The sequence below is a fragment of the Podarcis vaucheri genome (genome assembly GCF_965113315.1).
Source record: "Podarcis vaucheri genome assembly, chromosome: 4".
Classification (NCBI taxonomy): domain Eukaryota; kingdom Metazoa; phylum Chordata; class Lepidosauria; order Squamata; family Lacertidae; genus Podarcis; species Podarcis vaucheri.
In genome coordinates, this window is record NC_138762.1 from 27,359,887 (window position 1) to 27,376,758 (window position 16,872).

At 42.7% G+C, this 16,872-nt stretch overlaps 2 protein-coding genes across 10 annotated transcripts in view; one reads left to right on the forward strand and one right to left on the reverse strand.

Moving 5' to 3' along the window:
• Positions 1–16,872, forward strand: part of SHISA2 (shisa family member 2) — a 455,435-nt gene that overhangs the window by 245,039 nt on the left and 193,524 nt on the right. The window lies entirely within an intron of this gene.
• Positions 1–16,872, reverse strand: part of ATP8A2 (ATPase phospholipid transporting 8A2) — a 325,713-nt gene that overhangs the window by 211,959 nt on the left and 96,882 nt on the right. For all 9 annotated transcript variants that reach the window (XM_082220253.1, XM_082220252.1, XM_082220254.1 and 6 more), the window contains 3 exons: positions 16,603–16,742; positions 14,051–14,189; positions 8,011–8,075 (listed from right to left, as the gene is read on the reverse strand). In XM_082220253.1, the coding sequence (XP_082076379.1) occupies positions 8,011–8,075; positions 14,051–14,189; positions 16,603–16,742 (344 nt within the window). The remainder of the gene's footprint in view (positions 1–8,010; positions 8,076–14,050; positions 14,190–16,602; positions 16,743–16,872) is intronic.

Sequence of the window (16,872 nt, forward strand, 5' to 3'; positions counted from 1 at the left end):
AGGCTGATTCACGGACACTTAGACTTCAATCTTTAAGTTTTTGGGAAAGTGCTATTCACCTCCATAGTTCTTACACCAGCGTAACCAAATAATGGACACCCATTTGTATGGGCACTTAGGCAACCACAAAGGCCTTCCCTGGAGCTGGCAATCTCTTGAATTCCCAGCCCCTGTCCCTCCTGAAATTAGGCTGGAAAGCAGCCTTCTAGCCAACAGAAGTCATTTTGGGGTGAAACTTCACAATGCAATTATGCTGGAAAAGGCCTTCTATTGGCAGAGGCCTTGCTGATGGTCCCATCTATAACTACAGCTTAGCAAGCAAGCAACTACAGCTTAGCAAGGCTTTATTGATTATGGCTCCCCAATTGAAAAAGACCCTTTCACTGAATATATGTCTGTCCCCCTTGCTGATCCATCACTGACTCAAGGCACATCAGTTCCACCTGACATTTAGGAATTTGTAAAGATAGTCAGCTGTCTTTATTGCTGTTCGGTTACTGCCAGGCTCCTCATGACAAGACATAGTTTCTGGGTTTATTGCAGTATTTTATTGCAGTATTTCTTACTGTGAATGGTATGCAGCCCTGAGAAACTTGGCTGAAGGACAGCTTAAAAATGTAACAAATAATGCAATGAATTTTAAATGACTGGCACTTTGTTCTGTTTTGCTTTTGCTGCTCACTCAAACTTTGTGGGGTTGGACAAGGTATAAAATCAAAAGATTAAATATACTGGGACACCAAGTTCTGCATCATCTTGACTGAACCTCTTTTGTCTTGCCAGTCAACATTGATAATACTGAGCTAGATGGAACTCTGTATAAGCAGGGGTGAACTCTGGTCTTTCAAATTTCAGTGGCGCCCTATATGAGGCCTAACTTCCTCCTGCTTCCATTCTGCTCAATTCACTACATCCTAGTTGTGATGCCCAGTAGCGCCCCCTAGGATTGGCGTCCAGTGTGGTGGAACTAGTCACACTGCCCTAAATCTGCCTCTGGTATAAGCCAGCTTCCTGTGCCCCTAGACAGCGCTGTGCATATCCCACACTAAGCAAGGATGGAATTTAGCAATGGGCTCAAAGTGCACACAGCCCCCATAATGAGTTTGGCAGTGAAGTCACCCTCTTTAAATAATTCAGGCTGCTTGTTCAAACTACAAGAGCAGAAATACCACCAACTGGGACTCAGGGATTCAATTGTGCATTGGACATGCAGATTTCCTATTGCAGAACATTGACTTTGGGGGAAATCCATGGTCTGGCGAGGCCAAAGAGCAACTCTCCTGGCCCTGCATTTAATACAACAGCTATATAATCAGGGAAATTGGCCAGCGGACCTCATTTCTGGAGCTACTGCATCTGTACTTTTTCTGCCTCAGGCTTCCTTCAGGCCCTAATTAACCTTTGCTCATAAAGCAAGTCTGTATTCCAAAGCTGCTTAATAGCAATATATATAAGGTAGCCAATGATGTAGAAGGAACATAAGGCTCCACCCTGCAGAGGCATTGCTGAAACTACATTTATTAGGCTGCAAAATACAGCTCAAAATTGTGCTTCCAAATTTCCAGCCACTGTTCTTCCCAGCCAGAGACTCCACAACTTCTGTATATTAAACGCAGCTGTAATTTGATTTAGGGTGCAAGGTTCGGTGTATTGGTTTCTACAGAGCTAACAATGAAGTCAGTTCTGCTGAAACTAACTAGACATATATGACAGTTAAGAGCCTTCAAGACCAGGATATTTAGTGCTGGGTTTCCTATAAAAAAAATGGGTGATAAGCTACAGCTGATTTTAACTGACCCTTTTACACATGGAAGAGTATAAACCCCCCAGTTTTTCTCACTGTTTTTCTTCCAAAATCTCTGGAGTTTGCCTATATAATTTTTGTTTAATAGTTAAAGCAATTAAATACAGTAATCATATCACCATGGTATTCAAGTATTGCACCTTAATTGCAGAGGGTTGGACTAGATGACTCATGAGAAATGGGATGGGGTCAGATGTGGTCCCCTGTCAGTTTACTGGATATGTCTGCCTTTCCGAAATGTTTTTATTAAAGTTTATCTAATAAACGTGATCTCTGCATCAATGATTGAAAAATAATTTTAATAAGATAAAAACACAAACCAACCAATATCAAATAGCTGCCTTGAAATTAAACTACTTAAGTAATTTCCCCAAAGGCCAAAAGAAATAGGTTTAATATTTACTGAACCTATTAGTTCTCTCCGCTGAGTTAATGCCACACTCTGTCTACCAAGTCATGACCACAAGGGCCTGTGGAACTTGATAATATTAGCATCTTTACATATCTCAAATATCACAGATATAGCCATCAATTTCTAATTAGGAAAACAGTTTCTCTTTTTACATTCTTTCTCACCAGTCTCTACAAGAAATTAAGAAAATTTCCCCAAAGACAGCCCGGAATAGCAATCGAAAAAGTATTCTCGTTTTAAATAACTTTTCTTTTTTGCATTTAATGATGTAGCACAGAATACAGAATACGGACACCCAAAAGGCACAGGATTCTGAACTGCACAGGATATCCCCTTGCAATAATGCTGTCAGGTTGCTTGAGTGAGCAGGACCAGCCTCACTGCCAAAGTTCTGCTCTTTAAGTGGCAAAAACACAATGAATGTGTTGGGAGCTAACAGCGCTTGCTTAATATGTGTATGCCATGAAAAAAAATCAATCAACACAGAGTCTTTGTTTCCCAGCAGATTTTATAAAATGCACGAGTTCTTCATGCGTTGAGTGGCGGGAGGGGGGAGAGATTGTTACACCCTCGAAAACAGGTGCTGTGTCTGTAATTCATTCAGTGGGTACTCTCTTACTATACAGGCAAACAACAGCTATTATAGCAGGCATACTGTGCTATGTTTTTCAAAGTTATTCTGGATTTTTGGGGGGGATTTTTTGAAGCCTTTCATTCATCCAGCTCTTGTCGAAAGACCAACTTTTAAAAAATTGCTCCTGACCTGAAATTGTGAGCCTCTGGACTATTTTATGGATTATACCTGGTGCAGCATATACAAACACCATTGCAACACCAAGCTGTGTGGGTTCATCTTTACACACACACACACACACTGCTCTTATGAATAGATGCCCACTGCAGGTCACTGAAACATGGGCCACGTTTGCCCATAACGCTAAGCCAAACCATGGTTTAGCAGGAACCCGCAAACATGCTGGCTTCTGGGGAGATTGCTGCTACTTTGCCCCCCCCCCCAGCACTTTCAGCTCAGTATGATAGGTAAACCAATTTTTGGCTTAGCGTGTCATTGAAATCCAGCATTGTGGTTAACCTTGATAACCATGAACTGTAGCTAAAGTTTGTTTCTGTCTACAGATTGTGGTTAAGGAGAAGAATTCAGCCACAATCTCTGGTTTGGATAACTTGTTGGCATCCGTCTGCCTTGAGAGACAAAGGAGGAGTGTGCCTTTGGAGATGAAGTCAAACTGCTGGCAAGTTACAGAGCCTGCTGTGGCTGTAGAGACCAATACAGGAGAGACATGTTTTGTTGCAGCCGGGGCTGTTGTGCTGCTAACAGATGCACCATGGTGTTTCTTCTCTGTGCTCCTCCCAGCAGTCATTCCTCCTCTGGTCACTGTTATGGATACACAACCTGACTGTCTGTCTCCAGGCACTGTGGTCGTCTGCAAGGGATTCCCACATGATGAGGTTGATGTTGTCAGCCTTCATGTCACGTTTGCAGACATCTTTGTAACGCAGTTGGTCTGACACACTGGGCCAAACCTTGGTTTAGCTGTGCACCATACTGAGCTAAAAAGACCGGGAAGGAAAAAAGCAACTGGGAGGCAGCACATTCACACGGTCCCAGCAGGCTATAGTTTGGCTTACTGTAACATGTGAAGACTTAGTACCTTGAAAATGAAGGATCTCCCGTTTGGACTACTGCAATGCGCTCTACGTGGGGCTACCTTTGAAGGTGACCTGGAAACTACAACTAATCCAGAATGCAGCAGCTAGACTGGTAACTGGGGGCAGCCACTGAGACCACATAACACTGGTCTTGAAAGACCTACATTGGCTCCCAGTACATTTCCGAGCATAATTCAAAGTGTTGGTGTTGACCTTTAAAGCCCTAAACAGCCTTGGCCCAGTATACCTGAAGGAGCATCTCTACCCCCATCGTTCTGCCCGGATGCTGAGGTCCAGCACTGAGGGCTTTCTGGCGGCTCTCTCATTGCGAGAAGCAAAGCTACAGGGAACCAGGCAGAGGGCCTCCTCGGTAGTGGCGCCCGCCCTGTGGAACGCCCTCCCATCAGATGTCAAAGCGATAAACAACTACCTGACATTCAGAAGACATCTTAAGGCAGCCCTGTTCAGGGAAGTTTTTAATGTGTGACATTTTAGTGTATTTTTGGTCTCTGTGGAAGCTGCCCAGAGTGGCTGGGGAAACCCAGCCAGATGGGCGGGGTACAAATAAATTATTATTATTATTATTATTATTATTATTATTATTATTATTATTCCTGGTAATGAACCACACAACACTCATTCATGCAACGAGGAGTGAGATGCCTACATAGTTTACAACTAAAGAACTTTACCAAAGCGTTCTGTGTAAATGATGTAGATAGGGATGAGGGACCTAAGGCCCTCCAGATGTTGCTGGACTTACAAGTCCCATCTGTTCCAGTCTGCATGGCCAATAGTTGGGGATGATGGAGAATGCTGGCCAAGAACAATTTGGAGGGCTAAAGGTCCCCTATCCTTGCTGTAGATCAGGGGTCGGCAACCTAAGGCCCATGGGCCACAAGCGGCCCACGGAGTCATTTAACTGACCCATGAGCCACTCCTGAACTGAGTCATCCACTCAGAGAGTCCCCACATGCTGCGCTAAACTGGTGCGGCGCATTGCAGGGATTCATTTTCACAGTGCCAGAAATCGCATCTGCGCAGACACCGGAATTTGTGGGGGCTCATGTGATCCAGCCCACGGAGGGATCTCCACTGGAGTGAACTGGCCCAGGCAAGGGAAACCTTGCCGACCCCTGCTGTAGATCATTGATAGGGTGGTAGGACCCTAACACTAATACAACCACACAACTGGCGCCATCATGTAAGTGCCAGCACAGTTTCTAAGTCTATGGCTGGCACGAAGGCAGTGACCTGTGCTGCTGCTTCTACATTGCTTTGGGTACAGGTTTGACAAGGCTGCAGACCCAATCACATGCTCCACCTCCCTTTCACGATGTCCCACAAGTCCACCTACTGGGTCCTGCGCCACATGACGTAACACAGTCTTGGGAGAGCACTGTATCAGACCTCCCTTTCTTCACATCCACAACAGCTTCCATCAGAGCCTAAAGTTGTATTACAGCCACCCACTTCTTTCCAGCTAGAGGAAGAGAGAGCTTCCCCAGATATCCCAGCATAGTCGCTACTCTCTCACAAAGTGAAACTAACCTGTACAAAAGCCCCAATTAATCTAGTAAGGGCAAGCCTTCACGGATATAAAGATCACATGCATTTCTTCAGCACGGGAAAGAAATAAGGTCAGTGTTTATTTTCTCAGACATCGCCATAAATTAACCTGTCCTGGCATATCAGATTTCTCACAGAAGCGTGGGCGCTTAGATCTCTAATGGAATTTATACAATGCCAGCTATTCATTTCTATTTATTTTCCACGATTGGTTTAGTAATTCAGCTTCCAGCAAAGGCTGGAAGTGATACTCCTCCTGGTTCTGTTTTATTCAGGAATAAACATATATGGCATTAGGCGAGTAATGCTACTGGGTAGAAATATTTTTAATTTTTTGGCTATATTTGATCAACAAATCCAAGCTAAAGCAAACAAATTGGAAGATGAATCATAGTAATGCCTTTGTCTCTGTATTTATTTCCCCTTTATTCGGTTTTGCAGTGATTGCCCACTATGGAAAACCTCCCCCCCCCCATTTTTTTAAGAAAGAGAAAGAGAGAGAGAGAATGAGAACAAACTTTTGAACTGCAATTGGCTTTTTGGTCTAACTTAGGCCTAGGCACTATGTCCCCTTTCCCCATTTATCAACATAAACTGATTCAGTGGCTTGCTGATGCTGAAGCTTATACTGCCATCTTGCAACAGGATCATACCAAACACTTTAGAACAGAAATAAGAATGGCGGCAGCTGAATAAGATATGCAAATACTTGCTTCCACACACACATATATATCCACCCATAGCTCACAGCTAAAAAATCCATTTATTTTGCTTCGTGAAATAAAATGGTAACTCAATAATACTCAAATTACCCAGTTCACTGTATACTTAAACTTAGAGGCCCAATTAGCCAGCAGCTGGAATTCAATCACCCTGCTTTTGCCTGCAATTTTAGAGAATGATTTCAAGACTGGAAAGGATTCTTTTTTTAAAAAATGTGGAAAGTTGTATATTTAATTTCACATTTGCACTGCTGACTTGCCGTACACATTATTGACTATCTAATTAACACTCGGAAAGCCTGCATTTGTTCTTCCAACAAAACTGGAGAGAGAGAGAGAGAGAGAGAGAGAGAGAGAGAGAGAGAGAGAGAAGAGGCTTCCACCCATTTAACCACACTACTCGCATTTCATCTGATTACTGGATACAGTTGTGCAACTTACTCATTAACCTGATGCCTCCGAGTCTCTGTATGATTAAGGAAAAACTAGAAATCTTCAAGCAATAAAAACTGACAGCGAAGTTGACCCCCAAATGTATTCTCTCTCCCAATTTTCCTAATTAGCCTCCTTTCCTTAGTCCCACTACTCTCTCTAATAATGGATCTCTGCTCAGCCTGGCTGGTGATTAAGATAACTACGCTCGGCCCCAGATGTTACAAGAACAGCCTAGCTGTCTCCCTCCGGACGAGAGCCCAGTTTGCAGAAATGCTGAGCCTTAAAACCCGTTTCCTGCCGCCCCCCTCAGGTATTTATCCTGCCACTTTTTTTTCCCCAGGCCACTGTCTTTGCATATTAAAATTATGGCACAGATTATAGAAAGGATGGAGGAGGAATCCCTCCCCCATTTGTCTCTTCTGTGCAGAACACATGATATCAGCATTAATGTGTTACTTGATATATAACAAGTTGTTAAGCTGGTAAGTAGCTTGGGTTTGTGAGGTTGGAAAAGAAAAGAGGACTGAAAAGGGGGGTGGAAATGGAGGCAGAGAAACTTGACTAATTTCACAAACCACAAATCATGAATAAAATAAATCAAAGCTTCCCCACTCCCTTAACCCCCCCCCCCATATTCAGAAAAGTTGATTGCATGAACAAGAATGGACCACGGGCAAACAACCAGAATTTAATCACAGGGCAACCAAGCATCTTACTCAATTTTACTTTTTAAATTTATATATATATATATATATATATATATATATGTGTGTGTGTGTGTGTGTGTGTGTGTATACACAGTAGAGCTTCAGACAGGCAGCCTGGAATGAGGATCCCTCCTCCCAAACATCTTTCTCTTCCTCAAACTCCTTCCCAAGGCCATTACCCTGCACTTTCAGCTCCTTAGAAAGTGTCAGAGACATATAACAAGCAAATAAAAGATTACCATAAAAGAACGCAATGGAACTTCCCAAATCCCCACATTGTTCTTTCTTTTATCAGATCAAAATGATCAGACAACAGTAAAGGTTGCTAGGTTTATCGAGGGTGCAATGAGATTAAGGGCCACTATCTGAACCATAATCTTGGTCATTTGATTGCCCGTTTTACCCATTGCTGTCTTTTTTTATTTGTATATATTGCTTGTTTTATGTTGCTATGGCCGTTGGCTAACACGAATAAAGTTTATCTACTTCCCAAATCTGAGTGATAGGACACAGAGACCAGCAAGTCAATTATGACATAACGCTATCCAAAACCGTGCCAATCTTTTGGTAAAATTCCATATCCTTAACCAGAAAATTCCTCATCTTTAACTAGAACGTGGTGCAGACATCACAACATCTGGATAGATGATCGAGCAAGTGGCCTGCTGAACTTCAGCAAGTTTTACTTACGTCCAGAGAATCTTCATTCACAAGGATGAGAGTCATACTCTGGGACACGAGCCTGCAGGAATATCCTGGGGAAACAAATAACAAACCAGACACAGTGGGGCGTCAGTGTCACTTTCTTCTTCACCGTCACAACAAACAAGTTCAACGTCAGAAAGAAAACCGTAAGAACATAAGAAGAGCCACCTGCTGGATCAGGCCTCCATTCTGCCCCCACAGAGGCCAATCAGATGCTTTTGGGAAGCCCCAGTCAGTAAAACCCACACACCCTGCTCCTGCGGTTTCTACCTGTTGGGGTTTTTGACTACGTGCTATCTGATGCAGCTTCCCACAGAAGCAGTTAAGGAGTTGGCCAAAGGCCAAGAAGACTGAGCAGAGGGTCTCCACATAGGCATGACGACTCATGACCTTCCTTTTTGGTTAGTTGTTGGTCAGTGTGTGGTTTGAGAGTTCGTTTGGAGTTTGTTCAGTGAGAGAGTTAAGATCCGTGCCTGTATCCTATATATAGTAATTTGCGACTCTGCTGTAAATAATAAACCTATAAGTAACCAAGTTACTAGTAGCAGGGTTTTGTTCCTGCTTCATCCTGCCTGCAACTGACTGCTTCTGGACAGTCTGCCTATGCTCTGCTATATTCAACAGGTTCTGGCTAAGATTCCTCAACACCACCAACTGGTAAAACCCCCATGATGAAAAAGTGGGGAAGGAAAGAGAACCTGCTTTGCACGTAGGTGTCTTTCTGAGTGTCTTTCCCAGCTGGAATAAACTGCATTTATAGAATAACACACTGTGCATGCACACGAAAGCTCATACCAAGAACAAACTTAGTCGGTCTCTAAGGTGCCACTGGACATCTTTATATATATATACAGTGGTACCTCGGGATGCGAAAGGGATCCGTTCCAGAGCCCTGTTCGCATCCTGAATAGAACATAAGACGCGACGGCGCATCTGTGGGTAGCGTTTTGCCGCATTCGCGCGACGTCATTTTGAGCGTCTGCGCGAGCGGCGAAACCCGGAAGTAACGCGCTCCATTACTTCCGGGTTGCCACGGAGCGCAACCCAAAAGCGCTCAACCTGAAGTACATTCAACACGAGGTATGACTGTATATATACAGTATTTCGACTACGTCAGACCAACACAGCTACCTACCTGAATCAGTTGGTATGAGTTGTGTATTTTAATGACTGTGCCATTTTATAAACACCCCTCAGAACTACCCGTGTATAAGATGAGCCCCAATTTTAAACCTAATTTTTTTTAAAAAACCCTAGTCTTATACACAGAAAAATACGGTAATTAATACAAAGTTAATATCCCGCTTTATCACTACCCGAAGGAGTCTCAAAGCGGCTAACATTCTCCTTTCCCTTCCTCCCCCACAACAAACACTCTGTGAGGTGAGTGGGGCTGAGAGACTTCAGAGAAGTGTGACTGGCCCAAGGTCACCCAGCAGCTGCATGTGGAAGAGCGGAGACGCGAACCCGGTTCCCCAGATTACGAGTCTACCGCTCTTAACCACTACACCAAACTGGCAAATCTGCAATGTACTCTTTTTAGGAAGTAAGACCTATTCAACAAAGCAGGGCTTAAGTAAACATGCAGAGGACTGCAGTGCTCAAGCCCTATTAAATGCTTTTTAAAACTTATAGCAATTTTCTTGATACAACAGGGTGTAGATTTGCAGATGAGAAGATTTCAACAAGTGTAGCTTGTATGGGAAGGTAGAATGATGACCTTAGCATTTAAGTTTCATCCCCCCCCCCAAAAAAAACCCTGGCATGTCCTTAATATATGAACATGGTATAAAATGCAGTCTCAAAACAAGCACAACTTCAAACCGTAAGTTATGAAGTTGGCTTGCTACATTAACTAGAGTTTTGTTTTGTTTTTGAGCTATGATCCCTGGTTTGTATGTTAACTACAAGCCAAGTTTCATGGAAATGGAAACTAAACTGTCAGTGTCCTGCTCTTGGTGACTCCTCCTTGCTTTTGCACATACCCAAGCCATGGTTTACTGTTGCACACAACGTCAGCCACTGTTTCTAGCTAGAGTAAGCCAAGAGAAGGGGGTCCGATTTTTGAGAGCTAACTAGGTTGTTCCTGGGACAGGGAGAGTCTGCTACCTTGAAATGGTTTTCTTTCATTTGTGGCCAACTTGACCATTTGTAAATAAAGCACATATTATGAAACTCTAAGTCTTGAGTGCTCCTTCATGCAAAACTAAGCAAACTCTGTAACATTACCCAATGTTCAGAGAAAAGGAGAGCAAAGTATTTTAAAAGTATTTTACATAAAATGATTCGCCTCATAAAAGTTGCGCATGAAGCTTTACTGGTATTCCACATAGAATGTTCTCACTAAAGAAAAAATAGTAACAAATTAAACTGAGCATGTTCTTATAAATCTTTAGAGAAAAACTTGAGGCAAAATGATTGCGAGTTGTTAAGACTTTTACATCTATGGAGCAGAGTAAAGTGAGATTCCTTAAGTATCTACTAAAAAAAGAGAAGTCCTACAAGCTATTTTTAAATTCCTGAATGTTATTTAGTAATAATAGTAATAATAATGCTGCAGCATGCAAAGCTCCATTTTATTTTAAAATTTCACTGAAAAATAAAGAGGGATATCTTACAGCTTCAGCCATTACTCTCCAAGTTGGGCATAGCCTGTCCTCAGGGAATGACTGCAGCCCTAAACGGTTACAAATTTAGTATAACTAATTCAAAGGGATTTTCTGCTGGTTTTTGATTGGAACAACAGCTGCAACACTTCACAGCAATTTCCAAGCTGCTGCTTGCTGAACCTTTCAGATTCAGCAAGACACCATTTGACAACTGGAGCCGGGGAGCTGAGTGCTGAACAACAGCAAAAAGTTATACTGGATTCCTCAGTGATTAGCAGTATCCAACAGTCATGCAAGTGAATTCAGATGAGGGTGTGCTTTCAAATTCTCTAAAGACATGTGCCCATGGGGAGCTCACTTAGAGACCCTGCATTGAGTTGAATGACCATATTGTAAGATGCTTTAGATCTTGGGGATGTGTGCAACAAAATACAAATGCATTATATCCTGTGTCACTATGGTAGCTCAACAGATGAGGCAACCACTGGCCTGCCAGCCACTGGATGTCATGAATGCAGACAGACAGCCACCAGGTCATGTGAAGTGGTCAGGTGATGTAAGGAGCCAATGAGATTTTATATCAACCTATAATACAAGGGTGATGAACTCCCCCACCCCAGATCTTTCTCTCTCCCCTCCCTGGCCAGTTTTGACAGGTGGGCAGGGCCACACAACTGTCAATTATCTGATGTCATAATCACACGTAGTGACTGATAGGTGGTCCCATCCACCTGTCAATGTCAGCTTGCGGAGGAATGCACTGGCAAAGCAGCACCAAGCAGGACTGAACTCTCCACTCATCAGTGGAGACTAGGGGATTGCTTGTCTAAACAGGTGCATTTTCAAGAGCTGGCGGAATGCCAATGTTGATGCCGCCTCTTATATTTCTGCAGGAATAGCATTCCCTCCCATGTTACCACAAGCTGATAATCACCAGACTGTGGCAAAACCAAATGAGTTTCCACTTGCTGATCTTGATGCCCTCGCAGGGCAGTGGAGGAGAGGACAGTCTTTCAGTTAACCAGGCCCAGAGTTGTTTGGGGCTTTATACGTAAGTAGCAGGATCTTAAAACTAATCCAGTGGCTAACAGGCAGCGAGTGAAGATCCCTTAGCACAGACATAATGTGCGCCTGATCAGGGGCACAACTCACCACCTGGGCCACAGCATTCTGCACTAGAATGTTTAGGGACACAGCAAAGGAAATTAGAAAAGCCCGCTGGATCAGGCCAATGCCTATCTAGTCCAGATTCCTGTTCTTGCAGTGGTCAACCAGATGCCTGTGGAAATCAGCAAACAGGATTTGAGCACAAGAGCTCTCTTCCCTCCTGTGGTTTCTCTGTCGCTTGGGCTGACTAAGCAAAATAATGTGGCAATACTTTGCATACCGTGTGCAGGGGTGCATGCTGGGGGATGTCGACATCATGAATTAACTGGTTCCCTCCATGTGGGGGGTAGCCCATAGGCATTTTCTGCAGCACAGTCTCTGACTGGTGGGCTTTGGAGGAGCTTCCAGGGGTGCTGAGAGAGTACAGCGGATGCTCGGGTTGCGAACATGATCCGTGCGGGAGGCACGTCCGCAACCCGCAGCGCCACATCTGCGCATGTGCGGGTTGCGATTCGGCGTTTCTGCACATGCGCAAAGTGCAATTTAGCGCTTCTGCGCATGCATGAGTGCTGAAACCCGGAAGTAACCCATTCCAGTACTTCCAGCTTTTGGCGCATCCGTATCCCGAAAACGCACAACCTGAAGCGTCTGTAACCCAAGGTATGACTGTATCTGCCTTTTTTCCCACCATTTGCTCAGTTTCTGCATTGTATTCTCCTTCTAGGCTGAACTGGTCACAGGGTACAGCAGCCATTCCAGTGACATAGGAGCAGCATAATATCTGCTCACTCTGTGTGTGTGTGTGTGTGTGTGTGTGAGAGAGAGAGAGAGAGAGAGAGAGAGAGAGAGAGAGAGAGACTGCTAAGTAAATCATCTGTTCCCATTGCATTAAGATCAGTGCAGAAAGCCCTCTGTGATCTGTTTTGTCCTGCCTCTGAAAATACATTTACATTTTTCTGTGCTGTGGTAAAGAAACAAAGTGCATATGATTTATCGAGGCTGCATCTGAAATGCCACTTTTAGTAGAAGTCAATTTTAAATGTAAATAGAGAGAATTACTGGCTGTCCAAAACTCCACCGAGCTTAATGCAAGTGAAATCACAGAATACCAGAGCTTTGCTGTTAAAAGCCTATCTTAAATAACTAACAGTCAACCAACAATATGTACTGACTTGAAACTCACAAAAAGTTAAAGGTCTAGGTGCACAAGCACATTTGAAATTAAAACTGAGTATGTATAAAGATGGAACAGAACAGAGTGAAGTGGTATAAGTCAGGTGTAGTTTCCCTGAATGATAATGTAGGTTTCAGCAATTTGTGATTTATTTATTTTTAAATCCTCATGAAAACAATTACAGTGGTACCTCGGGTTAAGTACTTAATTCGTTCCGGAGGTCCGTACTTAACCTGAAACTGTTCTTAACCTGAAGCACCACTTTAGCTAATGGGGCCTCCTGCTGCTGCCGCACAGCCAGGACACGATTTTTGTTCTCATCCTGAAGCAAAGTTCTTAACCTGAAGCACCATTTCTGGGTTAGCGGAGTCTGTAACCGGAAGCGTACGTAACCTGAAGTGTATGTAACCTGAGGTACCACTGTATTCGGCATTTTAGTGTGAATTTCTCCCAATGAAAACATTTTTGTCTGCAGTTTTAACTAACCTACACATTTTTCCAAGCAACTTCTCCCTATATAATGAATTTTTGTACATTGTTTTCACTAATTTATTCATTTTTGTACACATTTTCCCTTAGTACGTGCACTTTTGTTGGAGAACCACATCAGAAAAATTAGAAAAGTGGAAATTTTGAAGAATGGTTGTTTCGATTCTTTGGAAAGTGAAAATCGGATGATTTTTTGCTTTAAATCAAATTCCTTCCCCGTTATGACACACAAGGGTTTCAGTCTCAAAGGAAAGTTCTGCAAGGAGATTAGGGCACGTTCTCTAGTCTGGGCAATAAGGAAATCTGCCCTTGCGGAAGACAGAGCACATCCAGTTTGCTCCACCTCCCTGCACCCAGATTTCACAATTAGGAGCCTGTACTCCTTATCTCTTACTCATTTAATGAATTAAATGAAAGGGTCAAAGCAGTGCAATGAATGAGCCACACTGCTCAAGCCACCAAATCTTGTGAGTTGTATTCAACAAAGTTGTACTCAGAGTAGACCCAATAAAATTAATGCACTTAAGTTAGTCATGCCCATTAATTGAAACGAGTGTGCTTCACCAGGTGACTAATGTTGGGTAGAGCCCTGTGATCCAGCACGTTGCACAGGGCCACCTTAGTAGAAAAGCTGAAGGGTTGTTACCTATGTTCAGAGCTGTTTCTTGTTTGTCTCCTGTTAGGACCCAAATCTTGATTTCTGCTTTTATTAAAGTGGATATCGTTTCTGGAACACCTGCTTGAAGGCGGTCCTCAATGGCCGTAGCACCAAGAAGCAGTAAATCCTGAAAAGGGATGGAAGAGGGGAGAAAAGAATTGGGAGGTCTCATTCTTCTGGGATCAATCTCAGCTTGGACCATGCTCAAAAACAGAAATTAATGACAGCAAGCTGTGCCTTATCCTTTCTACTACCCACCCTTCAACAAGATATGTATGGCGCAGTTAACTTTCGCTGCTCCTCTGGCATGAAAATTGGACATTTCAGAGTGCATAAAAGGACCAGGCACTTTGATCAGAAGGAGGGCAACGATTCAAAAGCAATTAATTGTAATTGCAACTTTAAAAGATAGCCAGTGGAGAGGTCCATGCACCAGTTGCCATAGCAACATTCTTAATAGCCTTAATTGGTATATTTCTTAAGTTCAGAAAACAGAGGTTGCATGGCATCGTGTCGTTAAATATACTTCCTGCTTTCAAAATATACCTACAAAGTGGATGCAATCATCCAAAAGTAAAACTGTTAATTGACCTGATCATGTCCCACTTTGGAAGCACAAATGTAATGACCATCCATTTATCTTCCCATCTCCATATATCCTACAGATGTATATATACTCCGAAATAAAAAAAAACAAACCCAGAAATCCTAAGGAAGTTCGCTCAGGAATAAGTTACAGATAGGTAGCCGTGTTGGTCTGCCATAGTCAAAAAAAAAAAAAAAATCCTTACAGTAGCACCTTAAAGACCAACTAAGTTAGTTCTTGGTATAAGCTTTCGTGTGCATGCACACTTCTTCAGATACACACTTCTTCAGATATACTTCAGTGTGTATCTGAAGAAGTGTGCATGCACACGAAAGCTTATACCAAGAACTAACTTAGTTGGTCTTTAAGGTGCTACTGTAAGGAAATTTTTTTTATTTCGCTCAGGAATAAGTTCCACTGAACTCTGTAAAACTTGCTTCTAAGTAAATATTCTTAATATCAAGAGGCACACAGCATTTGCAATTGTAAAATGGACTGGCTCTAGTATATTCTTAACTTTCCTGAAGGTTTGCTGTAGAAATGTAAACAGATAAGACAGACTAAGTATCAGCCCCTGTGTCAGAAATGAACTCCGTCTAACTTAATGAGACTTTCTGCCTTGTTTAGAACCGAGTGCCCAGTCTTTCGTAAACAACATTTGTCAAAATCCATAATCATAGATTTAAGTGCCCTTTGTTTAAAGGCTACATATTTTGAATTTTGGCAAAGAGAAAGGAGCAAATAACAGAGCAGTGTGTTTTCATAAACAGCAGATCTATGTATTCAATCAGCATGTGACACTTTTTGCAAAAACAGGGATTATATGTGTGGCTCCAAATCAAACATGCAACTCAGCAGATAATTTAAGAGATTTCAAATGAATTTTGCACAAGTTGTTAACAACCGAAGAGAAAACATTTTTAAATGTATGCTGGGGAGGAAACCTTTTCAGTTTTGATGCAAAGATTGCTGACATCCAAATTAAACAAAACATTCAACTGCAGGAATGCAAAAATTAAGGGGGCTTAATTGTGATGAAAATTGGTTGACTTTTTAATCATGAGAAAGAACAGAAATCATAACAACAGAATCCACACTTTTACTTACCCAACTGTCTATCTCAAGGTCAGGCAGTATTTATGGATATTCCATGCTTGCTTTCTCCATCTGTTTTTGGACTACAATTTCCATCATCCCTATCACTGATCCTGCTACCTAGAGATGATGGGAACTGTAGTCCAAAAACAGATGGAGACCCAAGTTCAGGAAACCCTGCTCTAAACTAAGATGCGCCAAATGCTGCAAACTTTCATTATAGGAGAGCAAAGAGGCTGAAATTGCCTCACCAGGAGCCCGTGCAATCATGCTAAACCACAGTTGGCTTAGCGTGACTTGTGAACCAGGCCAACATTACGTTGAAATCTTGCTGTACTTCTATGAAGTGATAACAATTCTTGTTCATATTTTGTTAAGGAAACACTCTACTTTTGCAGGAAACACATAGATTTTTTGGGGGGTGGTGGTGGGGGGGAATATTCAAGGGATCTGAAATTAGCACATCTGAAATGCTTCCAGTCAAACAGAATGGATGCACTGCTTTGTAAAGTTCAGTCTACTTCATGGGTAGGCAAACTAAGGCCCAGGGGCCAGATCCGGCCCAATCACCTTCTCAATCCGGCCCGCAGACGGTCCGGGAATCAGCATGTTTTTACATGAGTAGAACGTGTCCTTTTATTTAAAATGCATCTCTGGGTTATTTGTGGGGCATAGGAATTTGCTCTTTTCCCCCTCCCCAAAAAATATAGTCTGCCCCCCCCACAAGGTTTGAGGGACAGTGGACCAGCCCTCTGCTGAAAAGGTTTGCTGACTCCTAGGACTCTACTTGCTATTGGCAAAATTTGAAAGTGGGAGAGGATTCGGCTGTAAGCAACTCAAAACTATGTCTCCTAGTTACCTTCTCAATGATCTCATAGCACTCCTCCAGCTTCTGAGTTCTGTCCTTCAGGTTTGTGCTGGCTTCATTATAGATGGTCAGCCAATCCCGGTAAGCGTTTTCCGATATGTCTGCATATGCAATACACAGAGTCCTCAAACCTAAAAAGGAAATGTAGGTATTGGTAGAGGGAGAAATTTGATTCAGCTCACATTTAAAGGCAAACCGACCTAATTCCCACTTTCCAAAACAATATGTGGGCCCAAGATAGCAATCCTTCCAAATTTTGCA